General features: G+C 46.5%; 1 protein-coding gene across 2 annotated transcripts in view; it reads right to left on the reverse strand.

Moving 5' to 3' along the window:
- DEK (DEK proto-oncogene) overlaps positions 1-17,854 on the reverse strand; it is a 32,931-nt gene that overhangs the window by 3,370 nt on the left and 11,707 nt on the right. Inside the window, exons 6-8 of one of the 2 annotated variants that reach the window (XM_040353777.1) lie at positions 12,338-12,458; positions 2,639-2,830; positions 2,401-2,539 (exon numbers count right to left, since the gene is read on the reverse strand). In XM_040353777.1, the coding sequence (XP_040209711.1) occupies positions 2,401-2,539; positions 2,639-2,830; positions 12,338-12,458 (452 nt within the window). The remainder of the gene's footprint in view (positions 1-2,400; positions 2,540-2,638; positions 2,831-12,337; positions 12,459-17,854) is intronic. The other variant, XM_040353778.1, reaches the window with a different exon arrangement.

Here is a 17,854-nt window from a genome sequence, read left to right on the forward strand (position 1 = left end):
AGGCACTGCAAAAACACCCCAATACGTTAGGATCTTAGCGGTGCTTTACTAGCGTTTTTCGGGCGCTGGAAGGGCTCTGAAAGCACTCAGGATCTACGGACTTATCCACTACCTACAAGGTGAGATGTACCCTGTATGCCGGCGTCTGCGATGTCAAGATGCGCCTCTCCTGGGGAATGGGTGGGTGGTTTGTCGAGCTGTTATTTGCGTGCCGTGCTCCTTATATGACTAGCACTGAATTGCTTACACATTGCTGTGCAGGCTCACACACTCGAATGCCGTGTGGAGCCGAACCTCTTCGTATCACCCGCTCATGTGGGGGAATAGCTACAACGGCATCTGGATACTGCAGTGACGTCAACGCGTTTCGCAACGTGCATTGCGTAGCTTCGTCTGCGAAACGCGTCATCGATCGAGTCTCCCTTAGATAAGGGATCACTCGATCGATACGCCGCCACAGTGAAGCACGGGGAAGCCGTGTTTACACACGGCTCTCCCCGTTCTTCAGCTCCGGAGCGGCTATAAACAAATAGCCGCGCCGTCGTCCTGGATCGCTCCCCGAGGGAACACGACCGCCGCATGTAGCGGAGGGGGTCCCGATCGGACCCCCCACCTGCTAGAAGGCGGGGACGTACATGTACACCCATGTGCCTGTACGTGCCATTCTGTGGACGTACATTTACATGCGGCGGTCGGGAAGTGGGAAGACCTTTTCTATGGATAGCTGATAAGCTGCTGTTAAAGTGCCTATGAACTGTCAAGTGTATCGCTATGAGGAGTCCAATTACAGCGACACTGAGTGTCCTTAAACACTTGTTATATATTTTTTGAACTAAGACACTCACTAGCACAAGCACTTTATCGATCTCTCTGGTCTACTGCTAACAGAAACAATATATTGAAGCAATTGGAGCCAATTATGAATATAGAGACGCTTCTTTGAATAGTTCACATATGGGACTGTCCAATTGATGGCTACTATGCATTACAGATCCATGAGAGCTACATATAATTAACTTCCTTGGCACTGCCACAATGGCTGAGGATCAGATTCTAGCTACTAGGCAGAATTACACTATCGATATTCCTCTTTGTTCCCCACGGGGATGCACATGCTGGAAAATCCCGTTATTTTTATCTTTGATTACTTAATTTGAGTTATACAGCTACTTCTGTGCGGGAACTCCAGCAAGTGCATATTATTTGGCGTCTGGACTGCCTTTGTTATTTGTCGTTTATGTTAGTATATGTCCTTAAGTGTTTGTCTGCGCAACTCAATAAACTGTTTATTGGTGCAATACAGCCCGGCAATTAGCGGTTGGTTTTTAGGATTAGCTATTGTAAGAAGTATTCTGTTATTTAATTACCCAATATTATATTTTATACCTTCAATAAAATTTGTATTTTGACCCTCTATATTGTCCGTTGCTGCCTATAGTAGCCCCTTCATCCCCGGGGGTGTTCCACTCTTGGTCTGTCCCCGTGGGATATCACCTCATTGTTTGTATCCTCCGGTTTTTACCCAGCTATTACATCTGCTCCCTTTCTCCCTGGCCAGGAGCTTGTTGTCGAGTCATGCACCTGGGATCCTATCCACACATAGCAGCATGTGAGTGGGCAATCTTAATTACACGTGACAATAAGGTGAACTACTTTTATCAGCTGGACCTTTTAGTTTTCTCCTTTGTCCAGTTTTTCCCATGTTTGTATGGGATATACTGTACAGCAGTATTTTTGGATTTTATGCAGAGACTGTATTCAAGATGTCTGTACTTGAAGGACTTTGAACTTCAAGGACTGGTTGTTGGATATGATTTTTGAATTTAGTAATTCAATGGGAAAAAAAATAGTAATTCTTAAGTAAAAAGTATAATTTTTATTACCCCTCTACACAGTCTTCCTAGGCAATAGGTATCAGCAAGTACTCAGTGTTAAAAAATGGTATTGGTGTATCCCTACTGTTAATGCCCATCATAAGCTCCCATAATCAAAACTGTATAAAAGTATAATGAATTTTTTGAACAGTGTGTAAAGTTTATTTCTTGAAAGTATGGCAGCCCCTATATAACCCCTCTACCCAGTTTTGTAAAAAGAAGTACGACCACTTCTAGTGTGTACCAGGCTTAAGAGGTAAAGTGATGCACAATTTAGAATCTCGTGTTTGCCTGAAGTTAGGCTTTAACAGTTTTTAATAACAGCATCAACTTAAACATGCTAGATACAAACGATCTTTTTGGATATATGGAGGTGTTTAACCATCTATAATACAACCAGTTTACCCTTTTCTACTAAAACAAATCTACATGCAGTGTAGAGTTTACGAATTACTCTTTTAATAACCCTTGTGACTCCAATAAGAACTAGGACAAAACCTTGCTTTTTTTTTTAGCTACAGTTTACCTTTTTTGGAACTAGCTTGGCTCTTCTTGTTTGTAGTACTGCTATCTGCCTTCTTTACATTTGCAGATTTTGTGGCTTTCTTACTCTTGGGTGTTGATTTTGGTTTGGCCTTTTCCTTTTTAGCAACTTTCTTTGGTGGCTAGAGAAGATATTTGGATCAGTTATAATAAAAGCATAAGAAAAAAAAAAAAAAAAAAAAAAAAAAAAACAAACACAAAAAAAAAATGGCCTATACTACCTCCTCTTCCTCCTCCTCTTCCTCGCTTTTTTCCTCCTCGGAAGACTCTTTATCCTTTTTCTCATCCTCACTGCTAGACTCGTCAGTCAAAATTACATTGGATTTACTGCTTTTAGACTTTCGTGCTGAGCCTGAACTGCTACGTTCTTTTTTACTGCTCTTTGGAGTCTTAGACTTGGACTTTGGCAAGGACTAAGGATACACAAAAAAACAAACACAGAATTAAATAGAAAACAAATACATTTAAACCAGTACAGCCTAGTCACCTTAGGGTATTTCCATGCAGCAAAAAGAAATCGCATCACCTATGAGCCAGAACTAGGGCTGCAAACAACGATTATTTTCATAATCGATTAGTTGGCTGATTATTGTTTTGATTAATCGGATAATAGCCTTAAAAAAAATTAAAAATACTACATTTACATTTTTTTTGACCCAATTTGTTGTTGGGCAGATTACAAAACACAAATTGCTGCAAAAACACATTACATGCTTTTCTGCAGCTTCTCCAATGAAGTATATTGAACAAAAAAAATAAAAATATAGCCCCGTTTTGCGTTAAAAAGTCCTTGCCCTTTCCAAATACGCAACAGCCGGGAAAAAAAAAATCAAGGATGCAAGGTGTGAACCCAGGCCTGAGATGTTTAGTAACATAATGGGGTTAAAAATACAAAAATAAGTACAAAAAGAGCAAATAATCGCTATTGTAAGGGTTTCATTTTTTTGCTGTGGAACAGTGAAAGTAATATTTACAGTAGCCATTTGCTTTTTGTACTATAAAAAAAAGGATTTTTGTACTCACCGTAAAATCCATTTCTCTGAGTTCATAGACGGACACAGCCTTCATTGACCTTGGGGTTATGCTTCTTCCTACCAGGAGATTTAGGCAGAATTCTACAGCACTTAAGGTGTTAAAAACTTTCCTTCATGCCGCTCCTCCCAGGGGGCGTGGCTCCCCCAGGCATAACCCACACCCTGCTTTAGCAGCCTCAGTTCGTAACAAGCAGTACAAACAAAGGAGGGGTGGGTGCTGTGTCCGTCTATGAACTCAGAGTAATGGATTTTACGGTGAGTACAAAAATCCTTTTTTCTCTTTCGTTCATAGACGGACACAGCCTTCATTGACCTTAGGGACGTCCCCAAGCAGTGTCAAAAAATCGAGGGGTGGGAAAAATAACACAGCAAAAACAGGTTACACCCCAAACCAAAACAGGAGTTACTCAACGGAGGAACTCCAACCTTAAACTGCCGCCTGTAACACCTGCGGCCGAAGGAGGCATCAGAAGATGCACTTACATCCACCATATAAAACTTTGAAAAAGCGTGAACCGACGACCAGGTCGCAGCCTTACACACCTGTAACACAGAGGCTTGGTGTCGGAAAGCCCAAGAGGCCCCGATCGCCCTGGTCGAATGCGCCATGACCCGAAAGGGGGGCGCCCGCCCTTCAGGGCATAGGCCTGAAGCACAACCTGTCGGATCCACCTGGAAATGGTGGCCGACGAGACTGCCAGGCCCTTACTGGGACCGGACACAGACACGAACAGCGAGTCCGACTTCCGGAACGGAGCTGTCGCCGACAAGTAAACTCGAAGGGCCCGAACCACATCCAAAGAATGTAAAGTGGCCTCCTTCGGGTTCTTCGGCTGAGGACATAAGGATGGAAGAACAATGTCCACATCCAAGTGAAAAGCCGAAACGACCTTAGGGAGAAAAAACGGCTGCGGCCGCAGCACCACCTCATCCTTACTGACACCCGTCTGATTGAGGTAATTGCTACCAGAAATAAAATCGCCTTTTGTGACAATAAACAAAAAACCTCCCGAATGTCCTCAAAGGGAGCATCCCGAAGCACTGAAAGAACTAAATTCAAGTCCCATAGGGGTAATGGAGGGCGCACCGGAGGGGCCACCTGCCAGACCCCCTGACCCAACGCACGCACCCAGGAGTGCGATGCCAAGGGTCGCTGCAAGTAAAAACAGCCAGAGCAGAAATCTGGCTCCTAACCGTACGCAAGGCGAGAGCCTGAACCACTCCCTGCAGCAAAGACAGCAGAATCCTGTACACAACGCATGTACGAGAGTGCCAGTTCATCTCCCCACACACAGAGAAGTAGGCCTTCCATGTATGAGGAAAAAAACCTACGTCAGGTAGCCTTCCGTGCAGGCAGCACGGTAGAGACCACCAAGCCCAATAGGCCTCGGTCCTTAAGCCCAATAGGCCTCGGTCCTTAAGCCCCTGGCTCTCAACAGCCACGCCGCTAAGGCCGGTGGCTGTGAAACAGGGTGGAAGATCGGACCCTGTAACAGAAAATCAATTCCCAGGGGAAGACGCTAGGGGGCGTCTGCCAGCAGACGCACCTGGTCCGCCTACCAGAAGCGACGCGGCCAATCTGGGGCAATCAGGACCGATAGAATCCCCACAGCTTCTACTCTGCGCAGCAGGCAAGGAAGAAGCTTCCGAGGAGGGAAGGTGTAAAGTAGGCGACAGCGACCCCAAGGAGCCACCAACGCGCCTGACGCGTCCGCCCACGGGTCCTTAAACCTGGCCACGAACCGTGGCACCTACCGATAGAGACGGGACGCTAGAAGGTCCACGTCCGGAGTGCCCCACTTTCGGCACAGACCCCGAAACACCTGCGGGTGGAGAGACCACTCTCCTTGGCCCAGTGCAGTGCGACTTAGGTAGTCGGCTAGCCAATTCCGTATTCCCGGAATGTACCCGGCCGATAGAGCCGGAACGGACCCTTCGGCCCACCGAAAGGATGCGCGCGACCCCCGTCGCTGCAACAGAACTCCGTGTGCCTCCCTGATGATCAACCTACGCCACGGACGTGGTGTTATCGGACAGGATCCTGACCGGTCGGCCCTGTAGATCCAGGGACCACCTGGCAAGGCAAAGCTTGATTGCTCGGAGCTCCAGAACGTTGATCAGTAGGCAGGACTTCACCTGAGTCCAGTGCCCCTGGGCTGACTGGGTGCCCCAAGCGCCCCTCCCCAACCGGAGAGGCTGGCATCCGTCGTGACCACTGTCCAGTGGCCTGCAGAAAAATGACTTTCCGGCCCGAAGCACCGCAAACGGCAGCCACCACACCAGGGGAGACATGATCAGATGACTCAACTGAATCTGGTAATCCAGAGATGACGGAAGCTAGTCCTATCGTGACAGCAGTTCCCTCCGTAGTACCCTGGCGTGGAATTGGGCATACGGAACCGCCTCGAAAGAGGCTACCAACTCACCCAGAACCTTCCTGCAGAATCGCAGAGATGACCGCTTCTGGGTCGGCAACTGCTGCACAGCAGATAGCAGAGTCTGAAGTTTTTCCGCTAGGAGAAAAACACTCCCGCCCCGGAGGAATCCAGGACCAGTCCCAGGTATCCCTGAGACGGAATCAACCCTGATTTCAGGACAATCCAGAAACCAGCCGAACACTCGGAGAGCCTGACACGTGAGACACGGCTCCACCAATGCAGAGCTCGAAGAAGCTCGTAGGAGAATGTCGTTCAGACATCCCATGATAACAAACCCCCGCTGTCACAGCCGGGCCAGTATCGAGACGAGCACCTTGGCGAAAACCCGCCGAATGGGAAGGACACCATTGAAAATGGGCCGCCCCCCCCCCCCCCCCGCCCGCAAAGCACAGAATCTCCGGTGGTTTGAGGATATGCAGGTACACGTTCATGACATCCAAGGATGACAGAAAATCCCCCTGATGAAGTGCCGCTATTATCAAGCGAATCGACACCACCTTGACAAAACAAAACGAGGGACTTGAGGCCCAGGATCAACAGGGCCCCATCCTCCGTGGGGACACAAACAGAATGGAGTAAAACCCCGAGACCGTTCCAACGAGGGAACTGGCACAATCACTCCCCTGACCAGAAGAACCTGGACAGCCCCTGACGGAGTCAACCGGCGAACCGGAGGAGGCCAGAAGCCGGAGGGAAAAAACCTGTTTGGCAGACAAGAGAGAGAAACTCAATCTTGTACCCCAAGGAAAACACTTCGCAATGCGAAGCCAGTCTCCCACCCGAGACACGGGCGGGAGCAGACCTTCAGGCGGAAGCAGGCATGTCCGTAGACTTGTTAGGCATGCAGTATCAGGTGCGCTGCTACCCCGCAGTGGGGATTCAAGCACCATGTGGACCTACCCCCACCGCACAGGGCGAGCGAAAAAACGCTCGGAGGTAGGCAAGGAGGGTCCTTGTACAGGGCGAGGTCCCTAGCCCTTCCCAGACTGTGGGAACAGCATGCGCTTACCACCCGTGGCATCCTCAATGATGCCAGTCAGGGAAGACCCAAAAGGACCGTTCACCCTTAACGGCCATCACCAAGGCCACCTTAGAGGTCCTTCTTCCAGCTCCTGCAGCAGGAGCTTCGCCCTTTAAGTCGGGGCCTGACCAGGGCCCCGGCCAGAGCCGGCCTCACCGCTGAACCCACCACCGTGAATAGGGAGCGGGCCACGGCCTCCACTCTCCTAGCGGGATCCTGAAATGCAGGAGCCCCTTCCACAGGCAACGTGGTGGCCATGCGCAGTCTGGACACAGGGGGATCCACTGGCGGAGGAGAGACCTATTTTTTTTTTTTAACCCCCCTCAAGGGGGTAACGGGTTGCAAAGTTTTTTGACAAACTTTTTGCGGTGCATCCCATTCCTTGTATAACATAGTCCAAATAAGGAACACAAGGAAACCCTTCAGCGGTGCGTGGTAGTCTGCTGGTACTGACACGGAGGTGTCTCCGCCACATCCTCAATTTTTAGAGTCTCACGCACCGCAGAAACAAGAGCTCCATCAAATTCTTGCCAGCAACTGACTGCAGCAGAGTCATCCTCACTATCCATAAGGGTTAAACCCGCAGCCTCTGACATAACAGAACCAGAAAAAAACAGCGATTCTGTGTCATCCCCAGAAGCAGGCTCAGGGAGGGGGCGCTTTTTTACCCCCCATCCGGGCACCAGCTGCTTCAAAACTGGCAAGAAACCCAGTACAGCCAACATAACAGATGTGGCAGGGGAAGGGGCATTAAGGGTTAACTCAGGCATAGCTTGAGTTCCATAGTGTCAGCGCTGAGTCACCCACCCTGCAAGGCAGGACAAAAAAAAAAGAAAACCCCCACTGGTCACCTCCTTGCTGCTATTGCAGAGCATGGGGGCCCCCGGTATTCACCACCCCACCCAGCTGCAGAGGGAGCTGAAAAACCTGAGGTGTGCTCTGATGTGCTGGCTGTGATTTGTGTCATCCTCAAAGAAGATTCACAGTGTTTCACAGCCTAAAACTGTAACAGCACTAAAACTGGTAGCAGAGACCAGAGGCTGTGCTGAGTCATCTCAGGGAAGAATCACAGCGTTACCAAGGAGATTTCCAAGATGGCCACCATCTGAGGTAAAAATTACCTCATAGAACACAGCAGCACTGGCTGTGCTTTGTCTGTCACTGCTTTGTCTGTCACCTCAGAAAAGAATCACAGCGTTACCAAGGAGATTTCCAAGACGGCCGCTGTCTGAGGTAAAAATTACCTCATAGAACACAGCAGCACACCGCAGCACCCCCCAGAGTAACAACACAGTCCCCCAACAACACAGTCCCCCAACAACACATGGGCTCCGGTGGCAACAAAGAAAACCCAGGAGGCCCCCCTTCACAGCCACTACCCAGTCAGGGGAAGGAGGGAGAGGAAGGAGAGGAAGGGGAGAAAGGAAAGCAGGGCGGACCCTCAGTCGACCTCCCCAGGGAAACCACCAGCCAGACCACTTACCTGAGTAAGGGGCCACTACTTACCTGTCCTGCGACTACCCGGCTGGAGGTATCCCAGACAGAACCAACGTCCGTAAACGGCATGGCTGTCGGCCAGACACACTGTGACAAAGCCATAGAGACCGGTCATATGTGTGCCCTAGAACCGAAGTTCCCCGGCCGCCCCTGGAGCAATGGGGCCTGTCGTGGACGTCCCAAAGCTGAGCTGAGGGCCGGCACACGCTCGAAGGCCGAACATGGGGGGACTACAAGGGCCGAGGACCCAGCCTGTCACCCAGTCGGCTGTTGATAGAAGAATCGCAGGATTCAAAATGCAGGAACAAAATAATAAAAAAGCGAGAAAAATCGCCAGAAAAAAAACTCCAGGAACTCCAGAGAGCCTTGACCTCCTGTCGTTAGGCAGAAAACAAACTGAGGCTGCTAAAGCAGGGTGTGGGTTATGCCTGGGGGAGCCACGCCCCCTGGGAGGAGCGGCATGAAGGAAAGTTTTTAACACCTTAAGTGCTGTAGAATTCTGCCTAAATCTCCTGGTAGGAAGAAGCCTAACCCTAAGGTCAATGAAGGCTGTGTCCGTCTATGAACGAAAGAGAAAGGCTAATTTTTGTTTTAACCCCATTATGTTACTGGCCGATTAATCGATTATGAAAATTGTAATCGATTAATTTCATAATCGATTAGTTGTCTGCATTTTCTTAAAATATTCATAATATTAATGTTTTACTGCTTGTTTTGATAATTTAAGGGCCAGTTCACATCACAGAAATGAAGTCTGGATGCTTTTTGCATGCACATTTTTGATGCAGTCCAGTGCATTTACCCCTCTCCCCCCCTTTTTCTTAACCTTAAAGTGGAGGTTCACCTGAAAAGTTAATTTTTAACCTTAGATTGATGCTCATTTTGTCAAGGGGAATCGGTAGTTTTTTAAAATCTAAGCAGTACTTACCGTTTTAGAGAGCGATCTTCTCCGACAGGCTTCCGACGGTCGCATACATCGCGTCACGATTTTCCGAAAGTAGCCGAACGTCGGTGCGCAGGCGCCGTATAGAGCCGCACCAACGTTCAGCTTCTTTCGGCTACTCGTGACGCGATGTATGCGACCGCCGGAAGCCTGTCGGAAGACTGTCAATCAAATAGGAACGCCCAGTCCCGAAGACCATACCTGGAAGCGGCGGAGAAGATCGCTCTAAAAAACGGTAAGTACTGCTTAGATTTTAAAAACGCTACCCGATTCCCCTTGACAAAATGAGCATTAATCTAAGGCTAAAAATTTTTTTTAGGGTGAAATCCCGCTTTGAAGGACATGAGTGTTTCTGTGCATTTTACAGCATTCCAGTACAGGAAAAATGCAGTATGTTCTACTTTTTTTTCCCTGGAACTGCAAGCACTGGTGTGAACTATACCATTGAAAACCATATAAGGTTTTTAAAAAACACACAATATATATTAGGCAGCAAATACACAGACATCACCAAAGAAGTCTCAGTTTAACAAAAAATAAATAAAACATCCCACCGCAAACCACGCTTCATCAGTCTGGGACCGACTAAAAAGTTCCAATGCAACAGATATCAATATGTTATGTTTCGCTAAACAATTTAGATGCAATCAAACCCATTTCAGGAACAAATGGTTAACTCACACTACAACTATGCTTTCATACATGTGTACTGTACATCAAATACTATATTGCAGTATTTTTTCACTCACTGTCAAATCCCTTTCATGGTGTCTATTGAGGGGCACAGAAACCCAATTCAAACCCCGACCAACCCGGGGCGCCAGGTCGCAATTACAACTAGAATTAGTGACCTGGGGTACCCAGTCTCCGTGCGCACCCCCACTCAGGCCGGTAATTGAGGCCGCAGCTTTGCGGCCTTCTGCAGTCCTATGGTTCCTTCTAGAATCTGGCGCCCTTTTGTGGTGGCAGAGAGATTATATATATATATATATATATATATATATATATATATATATATATATATATATATATATATATATATATATATATATATATATATATATATATATATAATCACCCTAGAGATTAAAATGGCAGTCGTTGGAATACTTGGTCACACCGTATTTGCGTAGCAGCCTTACAAGCGCATTTATTTTTTTAGAAAAAAATAAAACAGTAAAGTTAGCCCAATTTATTTAATATTGTGAAAGATGTAACGCCGAGTAAATTGATACCAAACATGTCACGCTTCAAAATTGCGTCCGCTCTTGGAATGGCGACAAACTTTTACCCTTTAAAATCTCCATAGGCGGTGTTTAAAAAAAAAAAAATCTACAGGTTGCATGTTTTGAGTTACAGAGGGGTCTAGTGCTAGAATTATTGCTCTCGCTCTACCAATCACAGCGATACCTCACATGTGTGGTTTTGAACACCGCTTTCATATGCAGGCGCTACTCACGTATGCGTTCGCTTCTGCGCGAGAGCTGGACGGGACGCGTTGCTTGCTCCTAACTTTTTTATAGCTAGCTCCTAGATTTCAAGCAAATATGTCAAGCCCTGCTGTCGCCTACAGGAGGATTGGACAAAAAAAAAACACTCTAGGAAACAAACTAGGCCAACTCTAGATAACCCTTACCTACTACCAGCACACCTAAATGTGTACTTAAAATTAAAAGGATTTTACAGAGTACAAAAATCATTTTCTTAAATATGTATTACAGGTATTTATGCACCAACAATTAACACAGAGCTTTACATGCTGTACTTTCACATCAGTACTGTCAAGGAGTTTGCAATCTAAAAAAGTTATGATCTTCCACATGCCATGGCCGATTTGGACAGGAGCCAATGAACCCATCATGGTTTTTGAATGTGGGAAGAAACCAGATAATCCTGAGGAAACCAACAAGCACAGGGAGACCCTGAAAACTCCATGCAGAGTGTGTCCGGATTGAGATATAGACCAGGGAACCAAGTGCTACGCAAGAAGTAATTAACCTTTGGGACATCCAAAAGTAGCTGGGAAGAAAAATGTTCTGAGACCCAAGACAACATAAAATTGGGTATTACCTTTAGCTCAAAGCCACCTGAAGGACCTTACACGTAAAGCCTGGGTTCACACAGATGAGCTGTGGTTTGGGCGATTTAAAAACGTTTTAGCACACAGGACTTTGATGCACTTTCGTGGAGAAGAAAAAAAAAAAAAAAAAAAACACACCAACGGCCTAATAGTCTAAAAAAGTCAATGGGCGTGCACCTAAAAACCGCATGTAAAATGCGTATATAGTACTCAACCCAAAACATATTGTAGCCAACAATTCTTTTTTTTAACAAGAGAGTAGCTTAGTAATTCTAAGATGTGATGGCTGCATTTATGTATTTTTTGTCTCTTCGAATTTTATCTGGTGAATTGGCCAGCAAGTCAGTTTTTCCAAAAGAAAAACGCTTTCCAGTAGAACGTATGTTACAAGGATGAGACAAACCATTTACCACTGGCGGGGAGCTTACAACGATCAGCTTTATGTAAAACCTTCATCCCAAAATGGAAAAAAAAAAAAAAAAAAAAAAAAAACTCTTCCGTGCAACTGCTTATAAAGTGTTAGCTGGGGTTTGGTTTCAATTTGTTTGTGTATTTAAATCTGCTAGTATAACCAACACTGCCATCCCCCAGACTGACAACGCTGCTGTCCAAAAAAGGTGTCCACTGTGCTCATCCATCTAGATGGATTAATGTTTTATGGAAACATTAATACAGGAGAAAAAAAGAAAACCAATATATAGTCACCACAAAGTATTTGAGACCTGTAATATTAAATTTTTTTATTTTGAGTTAAATGGAGCTTTAAAAAAAAAAAATAAAAAAAAGCAGAACTTTATGAAGCAAATCAAGATGGGAAAATCCAATCATGGGACTTTTTTTTTTTTTTTTTTTGGTAAACAAAAAAAAAATCTATAAAAAAAATGATATATGAACACATCTATATTACCTTTCCTGTAGACTTGGGCTTCAAGAGGAATTTCATAATCCTAGAAATTAACTCAACGTTTGCACCAGACTTTTCAAGATCAAGTACGCCACAAATATTTTTCAAATCGCTCTTTTTAAACCTAGAAGTAGAAAGCATGATTATGGAAATCAATGAGGTGGTGGTGGGGAAAATACACAGAACAGACCAGATGAAAAAGCAGCTACTTAATGATTAGCTCCATTCCACCCATGGGCAACAATGCTATATAAGCAGAGCATTTTCAAAGCCAGGGCTGCTTCCTTACTCTGCAGGCAGCATTATTTTTTCCTCAACGCGAAGCAACACTAAAGCTGCAGTGTTAGCCACTCCCTATTGTAACAATTTTGTTAGACATCGATAGGCGTTTGGGAAGAGCAACAAACAAAACAAAAAAAACCACACACACACACACACACACACACACACACACACCACGGGAACCAACCGCCCATTTTCAACGCCTGTGTGAAAGAGCCTTAAGTAGTGCCCATTAGCAGCCTGAAACAGGACTCCCTTAATTTTCAGGGGAATCCATACCAACTATTCTGACCCAACAGCATCAAGGATCCATAAATTCATTGAAACGACACCCTTCATGCAGGTTTCTCCACTGACATATTGAACACCGCCAGGTCTTTCCCATCAAATGTTTCCAAGGGAGCCAGTTATTCACTCACAACCAAGGAGGGCAAAAAATGTTTTTCTAGCCTGGGCCTTGGGACAGACAATCAGGCAGCAAAACATCCTGCAGCCAGGGTGAGTCAACCAAAGTTGCCACGTTCCTCCTCACCCAAGGAACACCCTCCCTGCAGCTGATCCCAATCCCTGAGGGAGATTTCAGCAGTCAAGTGCTTCAGTAATGGTTAACCATTGACAGCCTTCAAATTCTAGTAAGGGACACATTGTCTTGATGTTTGATGGTAAGACCAATTCCATTGATCCCAGCTCTACTAGACACTTCAAAGGGAACCTTCATTTAAGATTTGGACATTGGTTTCCAGAGTCATCTTTCCGAGAGGTACTTGGAATATACACAGCTGGTTTCTATCCTGGGCAAGCCAAAACTAAAGCTGTCAACCTCTTTCACATGGGAAGCCAGTAAGAACAAGCGCCCGAGTCTGTAGGCGATATACGATACCATGTAGAATGGTCAAATTTGTCCAGAAGGCCTTGGATTGCAGTTTGTAGGGTTGTGGAGTGGCCGGCTATTTTAATAGATCGGCTGGGAATTCTCTAGAATCAAATGGTTCTGGACTAGGACCTACCAACTGGTCTACAATGCCTTATAACCTCTCTGAAGCATTATTGAACTAGCTTACAAGATGAAGACAAAATAAAATTAAAAAAGGTCTAGAATTCATGGCGCTGCCATTATTTTGGAGGAAGGTGTATTTTATAGTCACTTTGTGTGTAGGTATTCATTCAATCTCTACAGTACATATTTTCCCTGCCTTCAAGATGAGGAGTGTGTTCAAACCATTAGAGTACACAGGGCATGATAGGAGGTACTTTACTTTGTTGCCAGTTTCCTGGCATCAAGATCATTTGGGACCCCTTTGAAGGAAATATTCATGATTTCTATTGCAATTGGGGAAAAACCGGAGTTAGGCTTACCGGTAACTCTGTTTCTAGGAGTCTTCCAGGACAGCCTCTTGAGACCTTGGGCTCCTCCCTCCGGGACAGGAAACACGTACACCCTTTTCTTTAAAGGGCAGTCCTCCAGGTCTCCTCCTCAGTTTGCCCGAGAAATAACAGAAGACTCTGAAAGACACAATCTACACATCGTTAGATCATTACCACACTACCAGTTCCTAGATTGACACCGGGTGGGAAAAACTCCGGCTGTCCTGGAAGACTCCTAGAAACAGAGTTACCGGTAAGCCTAACTCCGGTTTTTCTCTAGTCGTCTTCCAGGACAGCCTCTTGAGATGATAAGCAAGAAACTTACTCTTTTTTAGGGTGGGACCACTGTCTGTAGGACCCTTCGTCCGAAGGCCTGATCTTTATCTGACATAAGGTCCAACCGATAATGCCTTGCAAAGGTTGAATAGGATGTCCAGGCTGCCGCCTTACAGATCTCTTCCGGGGAAGCTCCGGCTCTCTCTGCCCAAGAAACTGCAACTGCCCGGGTAGAGTGTGCTTTGACAATTGGTGGTTCTTTACCCCCTATCTGATAAGCCTCAGTAATTAACATCCTTAGCCATCTGGCTATAGAGGATTTAGACGTCCCGTAACCTTTACGGGTACCAGAAAAATTAACAAAAAGGGAATCACTAAGTCTAAACTGCTTAGTGGCCTCTAAATAAAATATTTCTTTTAACGTCCAGTAGGGACGACAATTCCCCCTCATCATTCTCTGACGAGGAATGCAGAGTTGGTAGGATAATATCCTGAGTTCTGTGGAATGTCGATGCCACTTTTGGCAAATAATTTGGGTCCGTCCTAAGAATGACCCTATCATCTAAAACCTTCAGGAAGGGCTCTCTAATAGAGAGGGCCTGAAGGTCACTAACCCTCCTAGCCGAGGTTATGGCGACTAGGAATGCTGTCTTCAACGTCACATGCTTCAGAGAAGATTCCTCCAGCGGCTCAAAAGGTTTGTTGGCAAGAGCTTTTAGTACCAGCGAGAGATCCCATGTAGGACATGCTTTAACCCCAACGGGCTTGGATCTTGCCAGGCTTTTGAAAAAGTTCCTAACAAAGCGATCTTGCTGAAGGGGAGTCTCCAGAAAAATGCTTAAGGCCGCAGCCTGTACCTTGAGGGTGCTTATGGATAAGCCCAGTTCTACCCCAGCTTGCAGAAAATCCAGCACTGCTGGAATATTAGTTTGGAAAGACCCTTGCTCCAACCTCCAGGAATTGAACTTTTTCCAGATCTTGGAGTAGATAGCCCTTGTCACTGGCTTGCGACATTCCAGCAGGGTTTTCACTACCCTATCTGAAAAACCACGGGCTTTTAAGAGTTGTTCCTCAGAAACCAAACAGTTAATTTCATGCTCTTTATCCGAGGGTGAAGAACCGGACCTATGGACAGTAGGTCCTCTCTCTCCGGAAGTGACCAAGGTGGATATAGAGCCAGTTTCTTTAGGCTGGTGAACCAAGGCCGCTTCGGCCAAAACGGCGTGACCAGAATTAGGTCCGTGCATTCCCTGATAAACTTCTGAATTACCCTGGGAATTAATCTCACTGGGGGAAAGGCATATGCTAGGTTGAAATGCCAGGGATGGGCGAAGGCATCTATACCCTTCGACCTGTCCTGATGGTGGATAGAGAAGAACACTGGAACTTTCTTGTTCCCTTCTGCAGCGAATAGGTCCACTTCTGGTAATCCCCAGAGAGACACTATTTGCTCGAACACAACCTGGTTCAGACACCACTCGTCCTGATTTATCGACTGTCTGCTGAGAAAGTCGGCCAGGGTGTTTAGAGATCCCTTCAAGTGGACTGCCGAAAGGTATATCAAATTCTTCTCTGCCCAGCTTAGAATTTGTGTCGCCGTGGCCTGAAGGGCTGGACTTCTTGTGCCCCCTTGTTTGTTTAGGTAGGCTACCGTAGACGCATTGTCTGTTCTTACTTGTAGGTGTTGTCCTACTAGGCGACTCCCGAAAGTCTGTATGGCTCTTAGGACGGCCAACAGCTCCCTTTGGTTTGATGACTTTAGGACTTCTGAAGAGGACCATTGTCCCTGGGTCCAAGTCTCCTCTAAGTGGGCTCCCCAACCCTTTCCGCTGGCGTCGGTGGTCAGCACCAGGGCAGTTGGGGGTTGCCATGAGAGCCCTCCCACTAGGTTCTTTTTGGACCGCCACCACCACAGATCTCTTTTGATTCTGTCTGGGATAGGCATTGGAAGGTCCAACCCTTCCTTCCTGCCATTCCAATGTTTGAGCATAAGCCCCTGTAGGGGGCGTAGGTGGAACCGGGCCCAGGGCACCGCTGGGAAACATGCTGACATGAGTCCCAAGACCCTCATCACCTCCCTGATACTGGCTTCTAAATTTGTTTGAAGCTGTGCAATTGCTTGTTCCAATTTGTGGAATTTTTCCAGTGGGAGAAAGGTCTTTCTTTCCACCGAGGAAATTCTGTATCCCAAATACATGACTTCTTGGGAAGGTACCAGTTGTGATTTGTCCTTGTTGACCAACCACCCTAAGGAGTTCAGGAAGGACAGGGCCACCCTTAGGTCGCTCTCTAGTTGGGGACCTGATGGGGCTAAGAATAAGAGGTCGTCCAAGTATGGAATTACGGTGATATTCCGTGTTCTCAGGTGCGCCAAGGCTTCTGCCAGCACTTTGGTGAAGATTCTTGGGGAGGACGACAGTCCAAAGGGGAGAGCCCTGAACTGGAAGTGTTTGATTGTCGTCCCCATCTTCACTGCCAACCTCAGTAATTTCTGACTTTCCGGGCGAATTGGGATATGCAGGTATGCATCCCTCAGATCCACCGTGGCCATAAAGCAATTTGGAAAGATAAGATTGGTCACTGAAAAAATTGACTCCATTCTGAAGCGCTTGTACCTGACAAACTTGTTCAGGGGGCGCAAATTCAATATCAGTCTGTATTTTCCTGAGGGTTTTTTCACCACGAACACGTGTGAATACACTCCTAGACCCTTTTCCGCTAGGGGAACCTCCACCAAGACTCTCTGGTCTAATAAGTCTCCTATGAGGAGGCTCAAGGCTTCCGCTTTCTCCCGATCTTTTGGTAGTTGGGTGATTAGAAGTAATGGAGGGGGAGGGGACAGGAATTCTAGTCTGTAACCGTTTTTTATTATATCCAAAACAAACGGACTGACTGTAGACTTTGTCCATTGCAGGAGGAACTCCCCCAGTCTTCCTCCCACGGGGACCTGAATGTCACTGGGTTTTGGGGGTAGCCTGAGGAGGGTTGAACAAGATACCCCCTCGACCTCGTCCTTTCTGGTTAGCCCAGTGTTTTTTAGGACGGTTATCGTCTTTTTGGTTCTGCTTGAACCCTCGAAAAAACTTTCTATTCCCATCTTTTTTCTTTCTCTCGGGAAAAGCTTTCTTTTTATCCTGCGTCCTTTCCAGAGCCTCTTGGAGGCCTGGACCAAACAAATGGTCCCCCGAAAAAGGCAAGCCGCAGAGTTTTAGTTTTGACGCTGCATCTCCGGTCCACGTCTTTAACCAGACTGACCTTCTGGCCGCATTAACCAGGGCAGCTGATCTAGCTGCCAGCTTCACTGATTCAGAAGAAGCATCAGCTAGAAAGCCTACAGCTTTCATAAGCAACGGGAAAGATTTCAGAATCTGTTGCCTAGAAGTACCCGCTGTAATGTGGGCTTGAAGCTGATTGAGCCAACATTCTAGATTTCTAGCCACGCACGTAGCTGCCAGAGCAGGTTTTAGTGCAATGGTGGAGGCATCCCATGCTCCTTTGAGTAGTATTTCACCCCTTTTGTCCATGGGATCCTTAAGACATCCAAGGTCGTCAAAGGCCAGGTCGGTTCTTTTAGAGACCTTGGCTAGGGGTGCATCA

Source organism: Rana temporaria, chromosome 5 (genome assembly GCF_905171775.1).
Source record: "Rana temporaria chromosome 5, aRanTem1.1, whole genome shotgun sequence".
NCBI lineage: Eukaryota > Metazoa > Chordata > Amphibia > Anura > Ranidae > Rana > Rana temporaria.